This window comes from Trichosurus vulpecula, chromosome 3, assembly GCF_011100635.1.
Source record: "Trichosurus vulpecula isolate mTriVul1 chromosome 3, mTriVul1.pri, whole genome shotgun sequence".
NCBI classification, from domain to species: Eukaryota; Metazoa; Chordata; class Mammalia; order Diprotodontia; family Phalangeridae; genus Trichosurus; species Trichosurus vulpecula.
Window position 1 is genome coordinate 230,324,596 of NC_050575.1, and position 27,273 is coordinate 230,351,868.

The window sequence follows — 27,273 nt, forward strand, 5'->3', positions numbered from 1 at the left end:
GAGCTGACAAGAAAAGTCATCATTTTATTTCAATTAATATCTCTTGGCATTAAGCAGATATTAAATAACACTGGAATGCATAAGATTGATCAACACAGTGACAGTGCAAGGGATGAGGAGGGAGCAATGTTTACAAAGAGCAGGGTGAATAGATTAACTGCCCCTTACAGGATGGTGACCACTGGAAGCCACATGCCCCAGGGTAGAACTTTGATGGAAAAATGCAAGCTTCAGATCATTCCTTTTATTTCATGATTTTAATACAGGACACGCCGGACCAACCAACAGTAAAAACGAACCTTGAACAAATATGTGCATTCAGGTATTGGACAGTGGAATAGCCACAATAATGGCTGAACATGCATTTCTTCTGAAAGACAGCAAGTTGCAGATGCATAAATACCACAAAACAATCAGCATTGGGTTAATCACAGGCCACTAAGGGAGGAAAAAGCTGGAAAAGCTATCAGATGCATTAAATAGGTGACCTTACCATGAAACTGTACTTCACCATGTGTATATATATATATAATTTATATGTTAAAAGAAAGCAGAGACCATCATCGGATAAGTGCAAGTCATTTTTTCCCAACAAAAAGAAAAAGAATAAAATCATGCATAGGAAAGGGTTCGTTCTGTCTGCTTTTAGCTTCCAACTCTTCAAACAGTCATTTTCAAAGCAAAATAAATTAGCTAACCTTGGCTCTATTTTATAATGTCCTATCTCAGCTCTTCTCATGGTTATTAGAATGTGTTCATACAGATTCCCCAAGTGAAGGGAGATGTCTCCCGCCCCGGGGCCTGAGCCCCACCTTTATGTCCGCATGAAACATATCTCTAAGTGATATTAGGGCTCTGTAAAGGAATCAGGATGACAGAAGGAAAACTGAAAATAAATTTGGATGACCAAAGGACTTTGGCCCTGGCATGGATGATGGGGAGTTGCGGCTGGCCATGCCGCTGCATGGAGGGAAACCACCAGACCAAGGGACCTTATCCGAGAACAGCAGAGGAATGGTTTGAGAAGGCATCCATTTCTGTAAGCAAAGCTGGAATGACAAGCCAGTGGCTCTTTGCAACTGTCCAGATGTGAGCGGGGTTAGAACTGACTTGCGCTGCTTGGGTCGCACTGTAACAACCGGACAATAGAAGGATCACTCTTGGCACCTTTAATGAATTCTTCCAGCGACAGCTTACCTGAGGGGGAACAAAAGAACAACCAAAAAAAAAAAAAGAAAGAAAGCAAAAAAGAGAAAAAAAAGAAAAAAGAAACAAAAGAGAAACAGAGTACCAAGCTCTGATCAAATATGCTGCTCCAAAGAAGGTACTTATCCTAATAAACTAATAAGCTCACTTTTCAAACCTAATCCTTTGACTTCTGAATATGATACTCTCTATTTAAAAGACTAGCTCTTTTTTTTAAGTTCATTTTTCATGATGAAGTACCATTGTATATAGTATGAAGGTTCAATATGGTGACCACAGTACGTGCTAAGGGACCTTGTGAATCGTTGTAAGAATCTGCTTCGTTTCTCAAAATTTCAAGATACTGGTAACTTGAAAAAAAAGGGGGCATAAACCCTAAACATACAGTAATCCAAACTGGAGAAAGTCATACTTGGGGAACAATCTGAATTAAGTTTCTCACTGATTGGAACTATTATATCAAAGCAAGCCTCCTGCCTCTGGAATAGGTGCCCATTTCCCTGCCCTGGCCTCTACCACAGAGTCACAGAATTATAGAATGAAAGAACCAGAAGGGACCTTCAAGATCACATATTCCAATTTCATCATTATATAGATTGGGGTAATTAAAGTTCAGAAAGGATAAGTCACTAATAAACTCCAGTGATGCCCCATCGCCTTCAGGATTAAATAGGAAATCTGTTTGGCTTTTAAGCCCTTCATACCATGGCCCTTTCTACTTTTTCAGTCTTCTTACATTCTAGATCTATATAACTATCATATATCTGTATAGATCTATAGACCTATAGAGACTTATGGAGATCTCTCTCTATATATAGACATATCTATGGATACCTCTTTATGTATGTATATATATAGATATATCTCTATGTATATCTATGTGTATGTATATGTATATATATATGTATATATATATATACACACACACACATATACACACACATACATATACCTATGGGTCCACATAGATCTATATATGTATGTACATACACATAGATCTATATATGTATGTATACAGAGATAAATCTATATATATACACACACATGTGTATAGATATATCTATGTATCTCTATGTACGTAAGTACATATACGTAGAAATACACGAGAGATATCTATGTATACATACATATATAGATCAGTATCTTCCCCTTATCTATTTCTTATATGTACATATCTGCATGTTGTCTCCTCTATTGGAATGTGAGTTCTTCAAGGACAGGTACTTTTTTTTTAACCCTGTGGGAGGCAATCTGGGTTAAGTGACTTGGCCAGGGTCACACAACTAGTAAGTGTCTGAAGCTGGATTTGAACTCAGGTCCTCCTGACTCTAGGGTCAGTGCTCTATCCACTCATAGGCAGGGACTTTTTAAGCTTTTCTTTGTATCTCCAATGCTTGGCACATAGTAAGTTCTTAATGAGTACTTCCTGACTGACAGACTGGTTACAGAATTAAAAAATATTAGAGCTGAGATTCAAACCCAGGTCCCTTTGATTCCAAGTACATCTCCCAGTCTCCCACTAACAGGATCTGGATATACAGTGAGCCTCACTTGCTCAGCTGCTTTCAGACAGAACTATAACTAAGACACTCAGAATGCCTCAGTGAAAAAGAATACTTTTCATTGAAGAAAAGAGCTCCTTTTTTTATTTTGTTTTTGGAGGGGGGAAGGCAGGGCAATTGGGGTTAAGTGACTTGCCCAAGGTCACGCAGCTAGTAAGCGTGTCAAGTGTCTGAGGCCAGATTTGAACTCAGGTCCTCCCGACTCCAGGGCCGGTGCTTCACTCACTGTGCCACCTTGCTGTCCAGAGCTCTCCTTTAAGTCAAAGAAACTTTAATGGTTCCTTCTAGGCTGAGGGTTCCCATGGTAAGAAGGATATCAAGCCTCCAGTTCAAGGAGAAAGTGGAAAGGAATGAGGTTTAGTCAGGGGTGTGCTAGAGCCAGCTCTAATGGGTTTTCAGTTATTAAATTTTCAGTGTGAGTATTTTGTCTCAGAAATCAGCAATCACTATAGATCAGGGCTCTATTGTTTTGTTGATTGTCTAGACTTAGGAAAGTGTTCATCATGCAGATTAAACTTCAAAGTGTGTGTACCTACTCTGTTTTTACCCTGGGAGATCCTGGTTGTTAAATATTTACCAGCACACCCCTGTATTGTTCTATGAACATTCTTTAAGTGTAATGGAAGGCTCATATAATGAAATCATCACTAGACTGGAGGCCTGGTGAATGTAGGCTAATAATAATAATTATAATTATAAAAATAATGGCAATAATAATAAACAATAATAACAGCTGCTATTTATGTAACACTTTGAGGCTAGGGAAGCACTTTAAATCTATTGTCTCCTTTTAGCCTCACAACACCCCAGACTTTAATGGAAAGAATATAGGCTAACCATAAGAACTAGGTTTGAGACTTAGCCTGGTGACCTTGGGCAGACCACTCCACCTTTTGGGACCTCACTCTTCTTGACTATCAAATGAGTATAATAAAACTTGGTTAAATATGTTTGAAAACTATGGAAAACAATGCATCTCATAGTACTCTAGAGAGGTCCTTGCAGATGGGAAAGTGCCCTGAAAACTATAAAATACGATATAAATATACGGAGTTAGTTATTTTGGAGGACTTGTGATTTCACAGGTGTAGGAAACTACTAGTGAAGGATGCCCTCTACAAACGCAGATCAGCAACTACAGCTTTGAGTCTTAGCCCGAGTTCAAGGGCCACCTCTGAGAAATCCTGGCTGTGTGATCCTGAACAAGTCATGGACCAGGCAACTCAACTGTCTCAATAGAGTTAGGAATAGATGGAAAACCTTGGGTGAGAAAGAAAGAGAAAAAAAGTAGGATGAGCTTTATAAATTAAATTAAGTAGTTTGAATTTCAGTGGGAGTTAATGTGGCACAGTGGAAAGGGGGAATCGGCCCCAGAATCAGAGAATCTTGGTTCATCAACCAGCTCTCCTGTTTCTTACCTATCTCACCTTGGGCAAGCTGCTTAACTTCTTTCTTTGAGACTCTATAAAAGGAAAGAGTTGGGCTCAATGACCTCTGAAGGTCTTTTCTAGCTCTGATTCTATGATTTAGTGTGAGAAGCGATCATTAGAGATCCTCTAGACTAGAGGTGTCAAACTCAAGCCCAAACCAGATTAAAATGCAATTGGGAAATATTTAAGAGAATAAATAAAAATATAATACAACACAGATAATGTTAATTTGTCATTTTCTGAATTAATATGCAGTCCTGGAGAGATCTGTTTTTATTTGAGTGGGACACCACTGATCTACTCTAAATTGTGTTCCACCCCTCCCCCCATCCCCTACTCCCTTATTTTGTACATGAGACAACTGCAATGAGGCTCAGAGACATTAAAGTGATTTGTCCAAGGTTGCATTTAGGTGGCTCAATGGATAGAGTGCTGGGCCCGGAGTCAGGAAGACCCATCTTCCTGAAGTCAAGTCTTCTCTCAGACAGCCAAGTAGCTGTGTGACCCTGGGCAAGTCACTTAACCCTGTTTGCCTCAGTTTCTTCATCTGTAAAATGAGCTGGAGAAGGCATTGGCAAACCACTCCAGTATCTCTGCCAGGAAAACTCCAAATGGGGTCATGAAGAGTCAGACACAACTGAAACATAAACCTGAGTTCAAATCCTGCTTCAGAGGCTTCCTAGGGCATGTCACATGACCTCTGCCTCAATTTCCTCATCTGTAAAATGGGGATGATAACAGCATCTACTGCTCAGGGATATTGTGAGGATAAAATGAAAAAATATTTATAAAATACACTGTTAACCTTAAAGAGCTATGTAAATGCTAGCTATTATTAAATAGCAGAATTGAGATTTAAAGTCAAGTGCTTTCACTCCAAGTATGGCACTCCTAGAAACTGTTTAAAGCTGACTCCTGAGATAATTCAGATAAAAGTGCTCTGTAATTGTAGATTGCTATAGAAATGTAAAATGTCATCATCACTGTTATTATCACCACCACCACCACCACCACCATCATCATCATCGCATTCAGGGAGGAAAAGACTCAACTTTCTGGGGCAATATATTCCAGTGTCTAATAGTCTGTTAAGTTGGGAAATCCTTCCCTTAGATCTACTCTTTTAAGAGTAAAATCTTCTTGATTTATTATTATGTCTCTGGTGAACACAGGGACCAGGCTGGCTATCTAGGGACACTTATAAGATCATAGATTTTACAGCTGAAAAAGGTCTGAAAGACCACACAGTGGTAGAAGCAAAAATAATGGACATTTTCACCTTAGCATTTGAAGGCTTGCAAAGTGCTTTAAATCGCTTGTCTTGGGGTAGGTCTATTTACTATTGATTCCTTCGTATGCCCAAGTTCACTCAGACAGGAAGCAGATCTGAGATTTAAGCCCAACTCCTCTGCTTCCAAGTGCAGAACTTCTTCTGCTCTAGCACAGTCAAGAGTCAGAATGTAAAGAGCAGAATATCTAGACTAGTCTAGAATGTCAGAACGGGCAGAAATCTCTGAGATTAATGAATTCTGCGCCACCCCCGCCCCCATTTTCCAGATGGGGAAACTAAGGCCCAGAGAGGACAAATGATTCGTCTAAGGTTATAGAACTAGGGAATAACTAGAAACCAAGGCCAGTGCTATTCCTACAGCACCACCCTCAAGCACCACCTCTCTCTCATCCCACCTCCTCACCTGGAGACCAAACTAACAATAACCATTTCCTCTACCAGAAACTTATTTGTAAAGGGAGGAAACTTTGCCTGATTCAACCTTTGCTCCCCTCAGGCTATAGAGCACAACCTGGGATGAGAGGAATAGGCCCATTTCAGGCCCTGTGTTTATGTGATTGTTGTGTGTCCTATCTAAAGACAAGCATACAGCTTCTTTTCCTTTCACCTGGCAATTAAGTGTTATTATGGGCTTTCCATTGCTGCCATCTGTCACTAGTGTTACTGTCCTTGTCAGTAATTAGACACTCATATGTAGGCTTGATGTCACTTGAGGGTCAGAGATGGGACTGGAATCCAGTGACTGAGTTTCCTGCCTATCTCTTTAGCTGTCTGCTTAGCCCGCTGTGCCTGGATGCTTCCTGGAATGCCAGTGATTATGACAGATGATGATAAAATCTCATGCCCTGGGGGTCTGGGCACTGCCCAGCCCAAGCGGCCCTTGTAAACAAGAATCAAAGAATTAGTTAAATATTTAAGAAGGCTTCAGTGTAGCCACTGGCTTTGTTGTCTTCTCAGGAGAGTAGAACAGAGTGGGTGGTTGACAAGCAGGTCTGCCTCTCCCTGATGCAGTAAATATACTGGGGTTAGAGCACATAAACTCTGTGGACTATCAGTAACACTAACCAACTGGTGACCTGGGACGGAGACATTTATTTTCCAAGAATGGGTTTAAAAGGGGGAGGGCTGGATACACTGAATGCCTGCTTTTACAAACAACCTGTCTTTTTACCAGCCAGACATTCCTCTTTCTACTAGCATATACTCAAATTACCTTAGACACTACTTCTCATTATTTTAAATTAAAGTTAGGGCATCCTAGAATGTCAGAGCCAATGCCCCTCCACCCCCCATTGAAATGACCCTCCCTCTCAGACTTCATATGACCCTTCATTTTGTAGCTTTATATCACATTTATCAGGAGGCAGCTGGTGGCCCAGTGGATAAAGTGCCCCAGGTGCAATCAGTAAGACTGGAGTTTAAATCTGGCTGTAGAGACTGACTGGTTGTGTGACCCTAGGGAAGTCATTTAACCTCTGTTTACCTCAGTTTTCTGTAAAATGAGGATAATAATTTCACCTTCCTTGCAGGGTTGCTGTGAGGGTCAAATGAGGTCATATTCGTAAAAGTGCTAAGCCTGGTGATATATAAATAGTTATTCCCTTTCTTCCTCCTTCCTCCATTTTATCATGTAATCCATGTGACTATTATTCCATGTGTTATGCCTTAGCCCCCTACCTCCTAGGCTCAAAGTACGAAGAGGCCAAGGACTGTAGCAAAACAACATTGGATTTGGAGATGGAGGATCTGGGTTCGAAGACATTTCCTTTCTCTGGGCCTTGGTTTTCCCATCTCTAAAATGAGAAGGTTGTACTAGATGACCTCCAAGCTGCTTCCTGATGGAATCCCAATAAAGCTGCCCCCAGCCCCAATATTCTAATTTCCTTATAGGCCCCACTGAACAGCAGGCTCACTGCCCCCCCACCCCACTCAATATCCTAACTTCTTCACACATGCCTCACTGCTCACTAGAACAACAAGTGTCTCCATGAACTCATATTTCTCACAGAAATAGAAGGCATGTCCATGTGATGGCTTCCCAGTCACTGCCTCTAGCTAGCCATTGCCCCCAGACCCGTTCCCACAGAAACAGGTGTGTCCATGCACTCAACCTCAACCACATCATCCATTTTGAGCAGACAGGACCACAATAGCTAGCCAATCAGAAGACAGCACCACCAGGATGTAGCGCAGGATGCTTGACCGCCAAACCGTAGAAGGGGCCCACCCTACAAAAGCACCTACACGGTAACAGTAGAGAACTGACCTAGAGTGAACTTATGTTGTAGAGAGGCTTATTAAAATATCAATATCATATACACGTGCCACCCTAAATGAAGTTTTCTGTATGCATTGTGGGTAATCACATGAGTAGTTCCACTATGGCTGGGACCCCTCCCCTATTACCTAATCTCTTAACAAACCCCTCCTGCCTTTTTAATATTAATCATATTCCTATATTCTATGTAAATTTTGATTGTGTGGCAGCATCTTTACGCTATAAAAATCCATCTAACTTTCTCTGAAGTTGCTGGTTCCTCTTGGAAATTAGCCCGCTTCATGAGAGGGGTCAATCTCAATAAATGCCTATACTTGGAATACAAGTGGTCTGACTCGGAATTCTTTGAGACAGTCCCACCACAACACATCATGAAACCACAATACTTCCCAAACTCTAATATCATATAATCTAAAACATCTCATCTCCCTCAGCACTTAGTTCGGTGGCACTTAATAAATATTAGTTGTTAATCGAAAGGACCTTAGAGGCTGTCTGGTACAACACTCTCCGTTTTCAGATGAGGGAATGAAGAGTGTAGAGAGGTAAGGACTTGTCCAAGGTTTTGAGAAACATCTCTTTGGGATGATCTTTGGAATTAAAGGACCACTATTAGACCTTGGAGTTTTTTTTAATGGAACATGGGTGGGTCATTGTTTTTATTTTTGTTAACTCCACAGAATAAGGGGTTTTTAACCTCATATCATCTCAACAACTACAGATCAGGATCAAGAAAATAACTTCCTTACATGAACTATCCCAAAGTGGGATGGCCTGGGTTGGGAAGTTGTTTTTGTTGTTGTTTTCAGTCATTATTCAGTCATGCCTGACTCTCCGTGACCCCATTCAGGGTTTTCTTGGCAAAGATACTGGAGTGGTTTGCCATTTCCTTCTCCAGCTCATTTTACAGATGAGGAAACTGGGGCAAACAGGGTTAAGTGACTTGCCCAGGGTCACAGAGCTAGTAACTATGAGGCCAGATTTGACTTCAGGAAGATGAGTCTCCCTGACCCAGGGCCTGGCGCTTTATCCACTGTCCCAGACTTGGAAAGTAAGGAGAGTGATATAAATACTGATTTGAAGTCAGAAGACCTATATTCAAATCCCAGCTTATCTACTTACTACCCTTGGGGCATATGGGACAGTTTCTTCATCTGTAAAATGGCAGGAACAGTATGACTAGAGTAAGGGTTCTTAACAATTTTTGTGTATCATGGACCCTTTTATCAGTCTGGTGAAGTTCCTGGGCATTCTCAGAATAATAGTTTAAAATGAATAAAATAAGATATAGGATTAAAAAAAAACAATTATGTTGAAATACATTTATCAAAGTATTTTCTTAACAAGTTCATGAAGCTCAGGTTAAGAACCCCTGTGCTAGATGATTCTAATGTCCTGTTTAGCTCAAAGACCATGATCCTTTGCAGTTCCCAATCCCTGGAGTTCTATGAGCAGAGGCTGAATGGCTGCTTGTTAGGATGGGATAGCGGTGATTCTTGCTCAGCAAAAGGTTGGACTAAGTGACCTCTAAGGTCACTAGGCCTGAGGCTCTGAAATAAACAAGGCCCTCCCTCTTGTACCTTATAAAGAAGGGACACCTGGGAGCATGGAGGGAGGAGGGGCTCACAACTGCTCAAGGTCCTCTGGATCCCCTTCTCCCGGTCTTTCCTAAGCTCACAGGGAAGGCCAACTCCTTCGAGTCCTAAGAAGGAAGTTCTCAGCCCCAGAGGATAAATTAGAATGTGGAACACACTGTTCCAATCCACACAGTGCAGAGCATGCCATGTGTATTTAGAACTAGGCTGGATGACTGAAGGTGTTTATTAGGGAATAGTGGGGCCCAGTCAACATGGTCTGAAGATGAGGAACAAGCTGGCTGCAGGGGACAGCTTTCTGTGGAAAATTACTAAGTTACCGAGGTTTCAACTGAGCCCAGGAAAAGGTGTTTTTAATCAGCCCCAAAGGTGACTTCAGGCATAGGCCTGACTTTTTCTTCCATTACTGTATGTTTCTCTGCTGCCTGTAGATGATTCATTTACTGAAACCTCCCACCCTTGGATCCCACTCAAGGGGTTTGACTTTAGGCTGGAAGATTGGGGGAGGGGAGGGAGAAATCAGTGGTATGGACGAATGCATTTTGGTTTCTAACAACACCAAGCAGAGACACTGCCCCGTAGCCTACCGTCATTGTTTGTGTCCATCTGCCGGAAAATTTTGTCTGTTCGCTTCTCAGGAGTGGACTCATCTTCAGGCATTTTCATTACCGATGATACCATTTTGTATATGGCCTGGAGGAGTACAAAGAAGAAAGAGTTTTTAAGAGACTCTGGGAGGCTCTAGGAGGAAGAGCAAAGATCTAAGTTATAGTTCACCCAGTTGGCAAACACAGTACATGGGCACATGAGTTGGGGCTTTATGCAGCCTTCCCCAGATTGAAGAAAAAAAAAAAGGAAAGCTAGCTAAGCCCTGCCATCTCTCCCTCCCACCCACACCACTCTGATAATGCATGGTGAAAGGAAAGGTTGGGAAGCAAAACTCTATGACTGAGAAACTGTCCCAACATACTGATCGTTGGACCCGTATCTGGTGTGACTAGCTGCTACCAGAGCCTCAGGTCATCATTAACTAAAGCCTTCCCTATCAGGTCACTAACACCACAGCAGGGATTAGCTAGTTGCCAGCTAGCTGTGAGCATGGATAGGACTCACCATATGAGGAATGCGGCCAGAATCATTAGGGCTTTCATAGCCAAGTACAAGAAAATTTGACACTCTCTAAAATCCTTCTGAGAGCCATACCTAAGGTTTATAACCACTTTTCCCGGTAACCTTCCATAGTACTTCGTTTCGTACCTACCTGATGTACTTGTCTAGTAATTCTGGGTGTTAAGTTACCTTTATGTACCATATCCACCCTCTAGAGTGACACCTTCTGAAGGCCACAGATTCCCTACCCCTGTATCTAGAGACTATAAGCTTCATGTGGGAAGGGCAATGTCTTATGTAACTTAGTATGCTCCACCAGTGCTTAGCAAAGAACTCTGCACACAGTTGGTACTTAATAATTGTTCTTTCATAAAAGAAGTGTCACAGCCATTTATAATTATGTACATCGTGATAAACATGGCACACTGAAAACCATTAGAAGATACTGATCATATTGTCAGGTCCTGGGATTTTGATGCTGACAGAACAGTGGAAATTAGCTGAATTAAGTCCCAATAGAGAGAATCTTAGTTTTTCCTACTCACCAAGAGTCAGAGCCAAAAAACTCAATAGTTGGCAGTGACAACTGAGTCTTTTGCTGATAGAAATGTCTATCTGAAAACGGGTCAGTTTTTACATAGGAGCTAGGCTATAACATAAAAATGAGCCCACAGAAAATAAGGCATCTGTTTCCCATCTTATGCTTACATGCAAGAACCAGATAGGTGGCAACCGAAGCATCTACCTTAAAATAAAGATGCCCCACAATTGGCTCTCTGCATGTTAAACTCAAGCTAGTTGAGGAAATAGTAGATCAGGTTAGCCAGTGATCTATTCTGGGGGGTATGAAAATGCCCTTTCACAGTGCTGATACCTCCCCATCCTTTTCTGCCCTGAAGATACACAGGGAAGTGTTAGCCCACTGTATTCAATGTATCTTTCCCCCATGATCTTCTTGGCTCTGAATAGGTTCCAGTAGGACAGGTCTCTCATCTCAATGCTTTCCATGCATAGAAGAGAGATGAGTCCGTGATGGGAACTGGATTTCATCTGGAACCCAGAAGTTAAGATTTCTAAATTTAATTGTATTACTGTCATAACCTAGAAACTTTTGTTAATTATAGAGCAGTATGTAAATATCGATGACAACTTTTCTTGTTATTACTTCTCCTCCTCCTCTTACAAAAGGGTTCACAATCTATAGCATGTGAGTTGAAGGTGGCCTGTCATTAATAGGATCTGGGGCAAGACAGCCAGGATCAATCCTAAAGAAAATTGGGAAGTCGGTGAAGTTTGTTTTCAGCACTTTCCTAGCTCTGCCATTAACTAGCTGGGTGATTTTGGGCAAGTCACTAATCATGTCTGGGTTTCATTTTCCTTCTCTGTAAATGGGAAGAATGGATTATGACAGCTAAGGTCCTTTCTCACATTTTAATTCCTCCTCTTCTTCCTGGTGCCTAGGTGGCTCCTATCCTGCATTTCATCTTGCTGTAAGCTAACTGACCATTTATCCCTGCTAAGGAGTTAATAGGTTACTAAATCAGCAGGAGTTGGTGATAGTTTGGTAACCCTTATGGTGACTTAGACATAGTAGAGAGTCGATAAATATTAGGTGATGTTTTAGATATGACTCCTCCCAGGGGTCATTTTTATAACCCTCCCTAATTCCTTCCCTACCTTCTGACCAGTCACATTGGCTTCTGTGGGACCAAGAGTGTTTTCTCAGGGTATTGTTATGCATCTACCCAGGGCTCAATCATCTCCTTGCCAATCCCAAGGGTGAGGTGAGTGAAAAAGGACTTAGCACATTTCTTTTGAGAGTATATTTTCTTAGTGGTAGGACTTGTCCTACTATACAGCCCATGGGGCCAGCACAGAACCCTGGCAACAACTTATGCTTGTATAATGCTTTAGGGGTTACATCTATTATTTCACTTGATCTTCACAGCTCCAGGAGGAGGTTGTGAAGATAAAATTTGAGTATTATCATACCCATCTTACCAGTGGGGAAACTGAGGCTCAGGAAGGCCTGGAGACTGATTTGAAGTTATAGAACTGGCAAAGTTGGCACCTGAGCCCAGGCACTTCCCTTTATACATTAATTTTACTATAACACTATGCTCAGACCTTAGGGGTAAATATCCTAAGGGGATAGGATCTTGGGTTAGGGAAGCAAGCCATAAACAGGAAATGAGACAGTTGTCTGGTATATATATTTTTTGACCCTTACTAGCTAAGCAACTAGTCACATCACCTTTCTGAGACTTAGTTTCCTCACTGTAAAATGGGCATAATATGAGCTATCACAGGTACCTCATAGGGTGGTTCTGTGGTACAAAGAAGATGACGCATATGAAATGCTGGGTAACATTTAAAGCACAATACAAAGGCCAGCTAGTATTGTTACTGTTGTTATCACAGCCTTCTCAGCCTTCACTGGATTATTATAATTATCATTACTGCTATGGCTTTGCCAGTTTTCATGCGCTTGTACCATACAATCCATCATAAAGATGCTTCAATCACCCAGGGTCTAGCTGAAGCAGAAGCCAAGAATGGCCATGTGTCTCAGATAAAGGTTGGAGTACAGTGGGGAGGAAGCAATGCTTCATGGTTTCTCTAGGGCTGTCAGATCTCAGGGCAGAAGAAACATTTAGAAGTCATCAAGTCCAGCTCTCTGCCTCCAGGCATCATCATCATCATCACCATCATCTTTATATATTTTAAGATGGCAGCTAAAGCCCTTTATTACATGCAAATCACTTGATATGTTATAATAACTCACATTTCTAAAAGCACTTTGAACTTTACAAAGCGTTTTCTCTGAAATAATTGAGTATTACTCAAAATACTCATAATATACTCATAAATAATGCAAGTATTACTAAGACTCTGAAAAGTGAAATGACTTGGCCAGTGTCATAGAACCAGCTTTGGAACTGGTATTCCTTAATCCCAAGGCCAGCCCTCTTTCTATTATACCAGAGTGGAAGCCAGCCTTGATGCATGCAAATCTCATTTGTAAAAATTTCAATAGAAAGACATCCTTCAATCTCCCTTAGCAAATAGGCTAAATTGATGTCAGTTTCAATAACCCCATGCTTAAGGAATTTAGGAAAAGCCCTGAGGTCTCGACCCAGCTTAGCCATTCATCACTGTGTGACTTTGAACAAGTGGTCTTTCTGGGTCTCAGTTCCCACTCTACAACGAAGAGGCTATATATACTAGATGATCTCTCATGCCTCTCCCTTCCAGGCTTAGCACATGAGGTCCCCTGAGTCCTCACCTGTACAATTTCGAGCATCTCCCCACGGCTTATATAGCCATTACCATCAAGGTCATACATGCTAAATGCCCACTTCAGTTTCTGTTCCAGCTTCCCCCGAGAGGTGACACTCAGGGCAATGATGAATTCCCTGAAGTCAATCGTCCCATCACCATTTGTGTCGAAGGTGCGGAAGACGTGTTCTGCGAACTTCGATGCGTCGCCATAGGGGAAGAAGTTGGCATATATCTTTTTGAACTCATCGACAGTCAAGTGGCCAGTGGGACAGTCCTTTAGAAACCCTTTGTACCACTCCTGCAGCTCGTGGTCTGTAAATTCAGTGTTCTCCCGGAGATCCTGGAGCACTTCGGGACGGAGCTTGCTATTTTGTTTCCCCATTCTGTCCTTCCAGATAACTTAAAACCTGGAAAACATGGAACTGTGTTCAGTCTTTTTTGCAGCATCCAGATGATTCACCTCTCAACACTGGGATGGGATGGCTCAGAATCCCACACTATTCCAGTGAGAGTTTCCCCTTTAATATATTCAAAACTTTTTCTTTGTTTTAGACGTTTCTCTCTCCCTTACCCTTAGCCAGTTACTAAGCTCTAGAGTCCATCTCAGAAATAGCTTTCTTTCTTTTTAAAAAATTAATTTATTATTAACATATTTTATTTTTTATTAATCGATTAATTTGTTTTAGTTTTCAACATTTGCTTTTGTAAGATTGAGTTCCAAATTTTCCCCTCCCCCCCTCCCCAAGACAGCATGCAGTCTGATATAGGCTATACATGTACAATCATATTAAACATATTTCCACATTAGTTATAACATTCTTTTTTTTAAAAAATTAAGTTCCTAATTCTCTCCCTCCCTTCAATCCCTCCCCTACCCACTGAGAAGGCAAACAATGATATTAATTATGCATGTGAAATCATGTAAAAACATTTCCATATTAGCCATGTTGCAAAAAAAAAGAGCAAGAAAATTAGAGAAAGTGATAAAATTATATTTCAGTCTACACTCAGACTCCATCCATTCTCCCTCTGGAGGTAGATAGTATTTTTTTTTATCATGGGTCCTAAGGAATTGTCTTAGATTGAGCAGCTAAGTCTTTCACAGTTGAACAGCATTACAATATCAGCAATATCTTCCAAATCCATCCCTCTTCTCTAGTGGTATTGGTCCAGTTCTAGTACCTCCAGCCCTTAGTCCCACCCATCTGGACTCTTATAACAGCCTTGTAATGCATCTTCCAGCTGCCATTTTCTTTCACCTTCTCTAACTTCTACAAGGCTGGTATTCATTATGCACAGGTTTGGTTGTATCATTCCTTTTCTTGAAATTTATCAATAATTCCCTAATGTTTAAACCCTAAATGTTCAAGGCATCCAAGTCTTAGACAACCTAAGACTTCCCTTTCCAGACTTATCTTTTATTTTTCACCTTCATACATTCTACACTTCTGCCAAATTGGTCTGCTCTCTTCCCCCGGACACGTACTGTGTTCACTTACCTCCATGTCCTTCTGGGCTCTCTAGGCCCAGAATATCCTTCCTTTCTTCTTTTGGCCACTGAATTGCTACTCATTCTTTAAGGCCCAACTCAAGTCCCACCTCCTGCAGAAAGCTGTCCCTGATGCCCTCTTGATGGTAATGAATTTTGCCCATGGGCCTTCCATAGCACTCCCCATCCCATGCCCCTCCCCCGCCTCTTTAATGCACTTTTTATGTAATACTGTATGGCATAGTTGCAGACATTAATACACAACCTCCATGTAGAACATTCCAGGAGGGCAGGGGCTAAGTCTTGTCTAAAATTTTTATTTCACAAGAATTTCATAACAGGAAAGGTCCTCCTACGCACCTAGTCCAACCTATAACTGAACAGGAATCCCACAGCTAGGTGGCATAGGGGGTGGAGTCCTGGACCTGAAGTCAGGAAGACTTTCAAATTTTTCAGATATTTCAAATCTTTCAAGAGTTCAAATCCTACCTCAGACACTTACTAGCTATGTGACAATAGGCAGGTCACTTGACATTTGTCTGTCTCAGTTCTCCTGTCTATAAAATAGGGATAATAATAGCACCTACCTCCCAGGGTGGTCGTGAGGATGAAATGAAATTAATATTTGTAAAACAAATTCAAGTTCTTATTTAAGAACTTTAAAGTGCTATATAAATGCTGTTATTAATTATTTTTATCATTATTATTATCAAAGGCTGTGCCAGTGGAATGTAAGCTCTGGCAGAAACAGGAAAAAGGACATGGAAGGGGCATATTTGAGTTGGACCTTGAAGAACAGGCAGGATTTCAAAGGGGGAGAAGATGAGGAGGAGGTGGAGTGGGGAGGCCATTCTATATATAGGGGATGGCACAAACAAAAGGTCAGAGATAGGAAAGGACAGAGTGTGCATCCAGGGAACACAAAGTCTAGTTCGGCCAGCATAGAGTACGTGAAAGGAAGTTGGAGAAAGTCAGGTCAAAGACGGGGGTTCAAGCCAGGTTGTAGTGAACTTTGAATGCCAAGTTATGATTTTATTGTTCCATGCTCAAGTCATAACCTTATAAACAGAAAGACTAAATCAGAGACAAATATTTACAGAACACATGCATAGTGTACGTAGGGGAGAATCTTTGATCCCCATTTCGGCACGCTACGGTATACACAACGATGTAATATAAACATACAGTTTGAGCAATTTTGGCAAAGTATGCTATTAAAGTGTCCAGGCAAACCCAAAGGGATCTAAGTCAATTAGGTAAGAATCAAACACGCTTTCATCTGGGCTTCAAACGCCCGTTTTACATATTAAAACCCAGCAACCCAAAGGCAGGCAGCCAGACAAGAACCTGCCAATCTCTGACACTCTTTTTCATTTTCCTACAGTCAGTACATTTATTCCTCCTTTGTCTAACCCCTATCAATCCTCCTTCTTCTCTAGGGCAAAACTAACACTAGCTGCTGCTCATTAATGACATACAGCAGGCTGAGCCCTAGAGAGGGTATGTTGCCATTAGCTGCTTCTGTGAAGGAGTCAACTATCAACACTTCAGCTCTTGCTCCGTCAGTCATTGATGTTTGACTCCCTGTCCCAGCTTTGCTGTTTAAACAAACATAATATCCCAGTTTCAGGGAATTTCGACTCCCAGCATCCCTTGGGATGCCCAGTTGTCTAGCTGGTTCTGCTGGTCACATCCAGTAGTGGAGGCATTATGGTGTGAGAAGGAAGAAAGCTTGCTTGGGAGGTAAGAGACCTGAGTTCTAGTTTCCAACTCTGAAATAGGTAGAATACCTTGGGCAAGTCACTCCCTTCCTCTGGATCTCAATTTCCTTACCTATAAAAAAGAGGTATTTGGAATTGAGGATCTCTAATGTGTTTTCTGATTCTAACATTTATGAATCTATTATAAAACCTGAGAATTCAGGCAGATCTTAGGCAATCATCCAGCACATTTCAATATATCCCAATAGTGCACCCTGTGGATAGGAGGGGATTAAGAAGAACCCCAAACTGGATAATTACAGTATTTCTGCTTCTGACATCTCATTGCGGTGTGAAGAGGATCCTGAGTTCTGAAGGCTATGCCAATGTAACACAACTTCTGGCAAGTCCTACTGAACTAAGAAGATTTTGAGTATAGATCCCAAGATGGGCTGCATGTTTGTTATCTAGCTAAATTCACAAAGGATCATTACCAGGTTGTCTGTGGGGTGAAGAATTTGTCAACAACTCTTGAAAAGCATTTACTAAATTTTTAGCAGGGCCAAGATCTGTTTTGGTAGAGGGAGCACTAAGAAATAACAGAACTCTGAAGTGATGAAGCATGAGGAAGTTTTTGCTAAATGAATCAAGCTTTTCAGAACCAAGGCTCATTAGAATCCAAAGCAATGAGAAAGAGATTTGTCCAACCATCCACATAGAAAAAACAAAGTAGATGAAAAAGCGATTATTCTTCTAGATCATGACATGGAGTAGCAGGGCAGTCCATCAGGAAAGCCCACCAATATGTATATCTTGTACAAGAATTACAGATGTATTCTAACCACTTTCCTTTTTCCAAAAAAACTCCCTTTTTTTCACTTAACATTTATCTCTTAATTGTCAAATCTAATGGTCTCTTCTCACTCCTCATCCTTCTTCATCTCTCTGCAGCATTTCAAACTACTGAATACCTTCTTCTCCTGGATAATCTCTCCCCCTTGGGACTTGAGACTGCTTTTTCCTAGTTCTCACTATGTCTGACTTCTCCATTTTAGTCTCCTTTGCTGGATCATCATTTACCCCAGGGCTTCATCCTAGGTCCTCTTTTCCCTGCAAATTCCTTTGCTAGCCATTATCACCATCATCATTATTAATGACAATGATAATCATAATCATAATAAACCATACTGACCCTGACATGTTTTCTGAATCGTAAAACAGAAATGTGTTGTTACTGGTGGGGCTTTGAAAACTCATAGACTTGTATGAGAATCCTGCAGTTTAGGATCTAAATCACAGGCTTATTCTACTTGTACTCCTCACCGCACAGGACTGCTGTGAAGAATATTTTAAATTTTAAACATTTAAAACTGTAGAGAAGTGCCAGTTCTCTGACTCTGATAAGCCTTAATAATTCTGATGAATGCCATGCCCAAACATCGTTCCAAAGGCCTGATGATGAAGCATGCTACCAGCGTGCTGACAGAGGGGTTCAAGGTGAAGTGTGAGATATACATTTGGATATGATCAGTTTGGAAATTTGTTTTGCTTGACGATGAACATTTGTTACAAAGTTTTCATTTTTGTTTTTTCCAATGTGAAGGGAGTGGGTAGGAAAGAAAATAAATGCTTGCTAATTGAAAAAAAAAAATTAAAAAAAGCCAGTTTTTGGTGATAACCTCTGTGAGCTTAAATTTTCTCATTGGTAAAGACAGGGATAAAAAGATTTGGCCCACCTAGTTCACAGGGCTGTTGTGAGGAAGGTGTTCTGTAAATCTTAAGGAGTACTATAGAAACAGAGCCAATTTTCTTTCATTTATAAAGGCAGGACCTCCGGGAAGAATTTGAGTCTGCAGGCTGGAGCAGAAGCCTCCCCTGTATCATCCAAACCTGTGTTAAACATTCCTTGGAGAGGTCCTACCCAGAATCCCATGCTTTTATACCAATGGAGTACCCTTTGTATGAGACTTGCCCAGTGCTGAGAGCTTAGTTGTTCATTTTATAATTCACTCAACCTTGCTGGAAACTAAATCACTGCCCTGAATGCACAGATCAATTTGCCTTCAAAATTCATTTGTCAGGTTTCTTTTCTTACCCAGCATGTTAAGAAGCCAGGGCCGTGCAGCCTCCTTCACCCCCCACCCCCCACCCCAAACAACATATGTTTACAGAGAGGAAGGTACCAGATTAGCTAGAGTGCAAAGCAAGGTACACAACTGCTGGAAAATAATAGGTTGAGTGGATTTTTTTCTACCTTGGGAGATTAATGTTCTTTCATCTATTTCCCATTAGTGTCGCAGATTGAAGAAAGCATAAGATTATAGAAACAAACTGTTTAGATTCGGGCTCTTCAAGTGCCTTTGCATTCTATTTTCACAGTTGACTCTCCATCACTTGGCTAATGAGAAGAAGCAGGAGGTACACAGAATCACTGCATTACAGTATTTTATAGCTAGAAGGGACCTTCAATCTCATCTAATAAACTCCCCTCATTTTATGGGGGGGAGGGCGGGAGGGGGAACTGAAGCCCAGGAAAGTAGTCACTTGCCTAAGATTGCATAGTTCATCTAGCTTTCTGACAGCATGGAGTCATGGAAAGAATGCTGAATAGAGAGCCAGAAAAATCCAGGTTCAAACCCGGTCTCTGCCACCTACTACCTGTGTGACCTTGGGCAAGTCACTTCTCTCTGGGCCTCAGACTTCCTATTCTTTAAAAAGGGTGTTGGCCTACATGGTCTCTTAGGTCCCTTCCAGTTCTAAAATCTGTGATCCTATGACTTCCAAATCCAATCCTCTTACCTATATATGGAGCCATCTCTCAAGGAATGGATAAAAAGAACTCATCTAGCTACCCATTCAGGATAACATGCATATTTTCTTTTATTCTTTTTTTTTAATCTTTCCTAAATTATTATTTATTTATTTAATATTTTTAGTTTTCAGCCTTGATTTCCACAAGAGTTTGAATTACAAATTTTCTCCCCATTTCCACTCTCCCCCCACTCCAAGATGGCATATATTCTGATTGCCCCGTTCTCCAGTCAGCCCTCTCATCTGTCACCCCACTCCCCCCCCATCCCCTTTTCCCTTACTTTCTTGTAGGGCAAGATAGATTTCTATGCCCCATTGCCTGTATATCTTATTTCCTAGTTGCATAACATGCATATTTTCAACTGCTCACACATTTGTCTCTTTATAGCTCCAGTCCCAAGCCAGGTGGAGAGATGACAATAGGGTCAGGATGGAGGGGTGCCTCAGACTGGCTTATTGTTCAGTCTTTTCAGTTGTGTCTCACTCTTCATGACACCATTTAGAGGTTTTCTTAGCCAAGATACTAGAGTGGTTTGCCATTTATTTCTGTAGCTCATTTTACAGATGAAGAAACTAAGGCAAATGGAGTAAGTGACTTGCCCAGGGTCACACAGCTAGTAAGTATCTAAGGCCAGATTTGAACTCAGGAAGACTCCCCGCCTGGCACTCTATCCACTGTGCCATCTAGCTGCCCTGCCTCAGACTAGTAGGCTGAGCCATTAAGACCTCATATCCTGTACCAAGAATAACTTTGTCTGTACAGATATTCTAAGGGTGGTTATAGCTAGTTTTTTATTTTGTGATGGCTCTTTAAAAAAAACACATTTAAAAATATCTGATTTTAGGCTCTGTTCCTAAACATCTTCTCCCAGAGTATAAAAGATCATGGTCCAATGGAAAGAGTACTGAATCTAGAATCAAAGGCCCTGGGTTTGAATCCAGTTCCTACAAGTCCCTGTGACCACAGGCGTGTCGTTTCTCAATCCTGATTCTCCTTGATCCCTCTGCAACCTTTAATCAACCTCTTCTCCTGGATACTCTCTCCTCTTTAGATTTTTGCGATGCTGTACTCTCTTGGGTCTGTCTTCTCATACCTGTCCAACCCCCTCCTCGTCAGTCTCCTTTGCTGAATCTTTATCTAAGTCACACCCATCATTAGTAGGAATCCTCCAAGGCTCTATCCTCTTCTCTTTTCCCTTGTACTATTCTAGCGTGGTGATTTAATCAGCTTCTATTGGTTCAATTATCACCTCATGATTCCCAAGTCTATAGATCCAGCTCTAAGCTCTCTCCTGAGCTCCAGTCTCACATTATCAACTGACTTTCTCTTGGGCATCTTTAACTGGATGTCCCACAACTGTCTCAAAGCCAACATGCCTCACAGAGAACTCATTGCCTTTCCCTCTCAACCTTCCCCTCTCCCTAACTTTTTATTATTGTTGAGGGCACTCTACCTCCTAGTGACCTAGGCTTGAAACCTACGTGTCATACTTGACTCCTCACCGGAACTTGCCCCACATAACCAATCTGTTGCCAAGTCTTGTCTACCTTTTTCTACTTGTACAACGTCTCTCATATGTGTTCCTTTCTCTTTACTCACAGAGGTGCCATCCAGTTATAGGCCCTCCTCTGCTTGCACCTAGACTATAGCAATAGCCTGCTGTGTGCTCTCCCTGCCTCTGGGTGCTAATCCATCTTCCACTTAGTTGACGAGGTGATTTTCCTAAAGTACAGGTCTAACCATTTCTTTGCCCTACTTGACAACCTCCAGTGGCTCCATATTACCTCCAAGATGAAATATTAAATACTCTGGCATTTAAAGCCCTCCACAATGGACCCTTTTCTACATTTGCTATCTTTTCACACTTTAGTCCCTTCTATGTACTCTATAATCCAGTGACCTTGACCTTCTTTCTGTTCCTTGAACATGATCCCCCATCTCTCTACTTCATACCTTCTGTCACCTATGTCTGGAAGATTTTCCCTCCTCACCTTTGTCTTCAGATTCCTTCGACATTCATCTCGAATATTAACTTCTGTAAGGAGGCCTCTCCAAGTCCCCCAACCTCCTACCATGCTAGTGCCTTCCTCTATAAGGACCTTCTATTTATATTTTTCCATAGACAATTTTTTCCCCTGCATGTCCCCTCCACCATTAGAATGTGAGCTCCTTGAGAGTAAGGACCAGTCTTTGTCCTTCTTTCTATCCCTAATGCTTAGTATAGTAAATCCTTAATAAATGAGTGTTGACTAACTCTGGGATTCATTTCCTTACGAATGAATGAATGAAAAAGCATTTATTATGTGCAAAGCTTTGTGCTAAGACTTGATAATACAATTAGAAAAGGAAGACAGGCCCTGCTTTCCAGGAGCTCATATTCTAATAAGGAGACAATATGTATGGAAGGTGTCAGATGCAAGTCATATGGAAAGGGTTCCATGGACCCAGGGTACGGTGGCAAAGCTGATGATAACTCCACCTCTATACTATCATTTTCACTGATAACATCCTACCGATTTCTTATACTGAATTACTTGATGGTAAAAAGGGCTTTGTTGGTAAGAATCTTCAGTAGTTGTGGCTATAGCACCCACAGAAGGAGTTGCCAGGCACCATCTCCGTGGAGGTTGTTTCCTCACATGATGGCTGTGGGGGCTGGGCTAGAATTAGTGCCATTGCCAAGGTTTTTGGATTCAGGGTCCTCATCCTGGGCTATCTTCATTTAGGTCTGAAGGGAGGTGAGGACTGAAGAAGTGGTGGTATTTGATCTGCCTCTGGAACCTATGAACACCTTGTCTGAATAGCATTTCCAAACGCATAAAATAAATACATAGAATTACAAAGGGAACTGATTATCATGAAATACAGTTATCTGAAAAAAAAAGTTCACAGACCTCAGGTTAATAAATCCCTGGACTAGTTGATCTCTCTGAATCCTAGTTTTAGATCTTATCACTATTATATAAAAGCCTATCATACAAAGGGTGGAAACAAAAATATCATGGACTCAATCAACTGAATAATGCTGGAGCTCTTACAGTGTAATCAGTCCTGTACTCCTGGCTTTTTTTTTCTGTACTGTATCGATCTCAAATGCCCTGCTTCACCCCTGATCCTTCTATCTAGATGTAATCTCTCTCGCTTTTGAAGCTTCTACAAGTTACATCTATATTGCTACTATGGCTTTCATATCATGCCTTGAATTATAGCTGTGTGTTACCCCATAACTTGAAGGTGATTTTCCTGAGGGCAGGGATTGTGTTGTATTCGCCACGGTATTCCCCATAATTCCCAGGAGCTGGTAATCCTTCTTTCAGTTTAAGTTTCAGAGGACCGAAAACACAATATGAGTCAACCATGTGATGTAGCAGCTGAGAAAGAGAAAGTACCCCTAGGCTGCACTGAGAGAAGTCTGCGTGTATTCGATTCAGGCCTACTGTCTTCTAACCTGGTCAGACCATGAATTCCTAGAGTATTGTATTTAGTTCTCAGCATCATATTTTAGGATGGACTTTGACAAATCAGACTGTGTCCAAAAAAAGATGAATGATAGGATAGTGAGGGGACTTGAAACCATGGTATATAAAGATCTATTGAAGGAAATGGGGATATTTACCCTGGAGAAAAGAAATATATAGGGAGACCATGTCCTGAAGTATCTGAAGGGTAGCCTTTTTCAAGAAAGATTGGTCTTGGGGCAACTAGGTGGCACAGTGGATAAAGCACTGGCCCTGGAGTCAAGAGGACCTGAGTTCAAATCCAGCCTCAGACACTTACTAGCTGTGTGGCCCTGGGCAAGTCACTTAACTCTGATGGCAAAAGGAAGGAAGATAGGAAGGAAGGAAGAAGAAACAAAGGAAAGGTTTTGTTCTTAATAGCCTGAGAAGGCAGACCTATGAGCAATCTGTCACTTAGTAATTGTGCAACCCTGGACAAGTGTCTTAACTTCTCTAGTTCTCAGTTTCCTTATCTGCAAAATGAAGGTGTTGGAGTAAAGGACTTCTAAGTTCCCTTCCAGTTTCAACTCAAGTTAGATGAATCATAAGGAGAGAATGTAAGAAATAACTTTCCTGTTTCATATCTAAGTCTCTTTACAACCTGGCCCCTTGCTACCTTTCCATTACACACACACACACATACACACACACACACATACAAAACTAATATTATAATTAAATAATATAATTTATTCTTTGTATTATAATATATGAGGTATATAATATATAATTAATACAATCACATATAATAATAATATAATTACTATTATTTATTCTTTGTATCATAATATATGTATGTGTGTATATACATCTTCTATCTAGGATGTAACCAAGCCATACTGGCCCATGAGCAGTTTCTTACATATGACACTCCATCTCTCTCCATCTCTCTCTCCATGCTTTCACACTGGCTTTCTCCCAATGCCTGGAATGCTCTCCCTCCTTGCCTCTGCCTCTTAAAATACTGTGTTGTTCAATGTTCAGTCATTTCATTTGTGCCCAACTCTCCATGACCCCATTTGAGATTTTCTTGGCAGAGATGCTGGAGTGATTTGCCATTTATTTCTCCAGCTCATTTTACAGATAAGGAAACTGAGGCAAATAGGGTGAAGTGACTTGCCCAGAGTCATACAGTTAGTAAGTGTTTGAGGCCAGATTTCAACTCAGAAAGATGAGTCTTGCTGACTCCAGGTCCAGTGCTCTATCCACTATGGTGCCACCTAGCTGCCTACAATACTGTGTATTTTTTCCTTAAAGACAGCTCCGGTGCCACCTTCTATATGAAGCCTTCCCTGATCAAACTACCTTGTATTCACTTTGTATCTACTTTGCATATATGGATTCATGTGCTTGTCATTTTCCCCATTGGGATGGAAGCTCTTTGGAAGCAGTGACTTTTGTTCCCAACACCAAACACATTGCCTGGCACGTAGCAAGTACTTAATAAATGCGTATTGGTGTAATGGGCTAACTGATGATAGCTAACATTTATATAGAGCTTGCTAAGTGCCAGGCACTGTGCTAAGTGTTTTAGGATTATCTCATTTGATCCTCATAACACCCCTGGGTGGTAGGTACTATGATTATCCCCATTTTATAGATGAGGAAACTGAGGCAAACAGAGGTGGTGTCTTGCCCAGAGTCATACAGCTATTAAGTGTCTAAGGCAGGATTTGAACTCAAATTTTCCTAACTCCAAGTCTAGCACGCTTTCCACTCTGCCCTAAATATGTTGTGAGTTCTCCATTATATCTCTTCAAGCGAGACTGGATAGTCAGCCACCTGCCAAAAATTCAGTAGGTTTGATTCTGGGTTAGGTATGGGTTGGACTAGACAACTTCTAAGGTCCCATCCAACTCCAAGATTCTATGATTCTACTCTGGAGTAACATTGGGTTGAACATCCTAGATGCTATTTTGAAGATGTTAGGTTCCATGGCAACTAGCACCCCAGAATTAAGCCCTGCACAGCCTAGAACACTAGGCAAATCTATAGAATAATGGAGCTGGTTGTTGGGGTCATTTGCTTCAGAAGTTATGGCTTATTTGTTCATTCCCACAACAAGACAGCTTAGGAGGTGCATGGAGCACTGGAGCTGAGTTCATGAAGACCTGAATTCACATCTTACCTCAAACACTAGCTGGAGAACCCTGGGCAAGCCACTTAACCTTTCTACCTCAGTTTCTGCACCTTTAAAATGGGGAAGAATAAAAGCACCTACCTCCCAAGGTTGTTGTGAGGACAAAATGAGATAATGTTTGTAAAGTGCTTTGTGAACATTAAAGTATGCTATACATTTAAGCCATTAACATTCACTTCACAAGCATTTACTAAGTGTTTACTATATACTGGACACAGGGTAAAGTGAAGTGAACAGATAGGATACAACATGTATACATAGAGGCATGTACAAAACAGATACAGGGGGATTTTGCAGAGGAGGCCACTTAGTAGTGGGAGGTATCAGGAAAAGCCTCACGGAGAGGGCAGCATTTGAGTGATGCCAGGAAGGAAATTAGGACTTTTAAGAGGTTCAGGTGAGGAGGGAAAGCATCTGAGGTATGAAGGACAGCCAGTGCAAAGGCAAAAAGATGGGGAGTGAGGAATCATGGGTAGGAAACTGTAAGTAGACCAGGAGAGCTGGTAGGAAATAATGTGTAAGATGACTTGGTCAAAACAGAAAGGGGCCAGGTTGTGAAGAGATTTAAATGCCAAACAGAGGAAGTTGTTACTTCTTGTAAGAAACAGTAGAAAGGCCAGTGAGTTAGACCAAAGGAAGCATGGAAGGAAATACAGTAATGGGTAATGAGGCTGGAAAGGTAGGTTGGGGCAAGGTTGTGCAGGGCTTTAAATAACAAATCTAAGAGTTTCTATTTGCTCCTAGAGGTAAGGCTAGAGTTGATTGAGAAGGGCAGGGATTTGGTCAGGATTGGATTAGGAAAATAATCCTGGCAAAAATATGAAAAATGGATTGCAGTGGGAAGGGATTTGAGGTGGGGAGACCAACTGAGAATCCTGGCAAAGCTGGTAAGGGCCAGTTGTGCTGGTAGAGGGAGAAAGGGGAAGATGTGAGAGATGTTGCTTAAAGTACAAATGCCCACTATGCATACCCTGATACTAGTTTAGCTGGCATGATTAACAAGTACGCAAAGTTAGGTAACACAAGAGTTCAGTAAAAATAAAGGAAGTAATATAAAAGATGTCAAAAGAAGTGCACACTGGATGCTCATAGAGTGGTAGAGGAGATAATGGTAGCAGAGTCAAGCCACTGTGGACTGGGAGATTACAGAAGGCTTCGTGAAGAATGTGTAACTGAACCCAGACCTGGAGGTCATAGGAGTATGAACTGGAGGGCGACTTCAGTATCAGTGAGCCAAGTCCTCTCAGTTTATAGGTAGGGAAATGGCAGTCCAGAGAGGTTCTATGACTTAACCTGAGACTCTCCTAAACTGCAATACTCCTCTGCCCCTGCCCCCCCAACAGCCCATTGCCAATTAGTTGCCAAAACTTGTTGATTCTAGCTTTATAACATCTCTTGCATCCATCCATCCATCCATCCCCTACTTCCATTCACACGGGCCACCAGCCTACTTCAGGCCCTCATTACCTCTTGTCTAATTTATTTCAAAAGCTTCCTAATTGGTCTTCCTCCTTCTAGTTTCTCTCCTCTCTAATCCAATCTCCATGTATGTGCCAAAATGATTTTTCTTGGGCATCTCTCTCTTCTACTGGCTCCCTTTTGTTTCTAGGATAAAATATAAACTCACAGCCTACTATTCAAAGTCCTCTACAGTTCTACCTTTCTAGTAATTTAAAACTACTCCCATTCATCTACTGTATGTTAAAGTCAAACTGATGTTCTAGATCAAGGATAGGGAACCTACAGCCTCGAGGCCACATGTGGCCCTCTAGGTCCTTAAGCGCAGCCCTTTGACTGAATCCAGATTCCCTGTTACCACTTAAAAGTCCTAATTTCCTTTTTGGCATTACTAAAATGCTGCAATCTCCACGAGGTTTTTCC

General features: G+C 41.4%; 1 protein-coding gene across 6 annotated transcripts in view; it reads right to left on the reverse strand.

Annotated features, from left to right (window-relative positions):
- The window catches only part of HPCAL1 (hippocalcin like 1), a 192,379-nt gene continuing 165,106 nt past the window's right edge, over window positions 1–27,273 (reverse strand). For all 6 annotated transcript variants that reach the window (XM_036751487.1, XM_036751488.1, XM_036751489.1 and 3 more), the window contains 3 exons: window positions 13,759–14,161; window positions 9,950–10,055; window positions 1–1,197 (listed from right to left, as the gene is read on the reverse strand). In XM_036751487.1, coding sequence (XP_036607382.1) covers window positions 1,100–1,197; window positions 9,950–10,055; window positions 13,759–14,136 — 582 coding nt within the window. In that variant the 5' untranslated portion in view covers window positions 14,137–14,161 and the 3' untranslated portion in view covers window positions 1–1,099. The remainder of the gene's footprint in view (window positions 1,198–9,949; window positions 10,056–13,758; window positions 14,162–27,273) is intronic.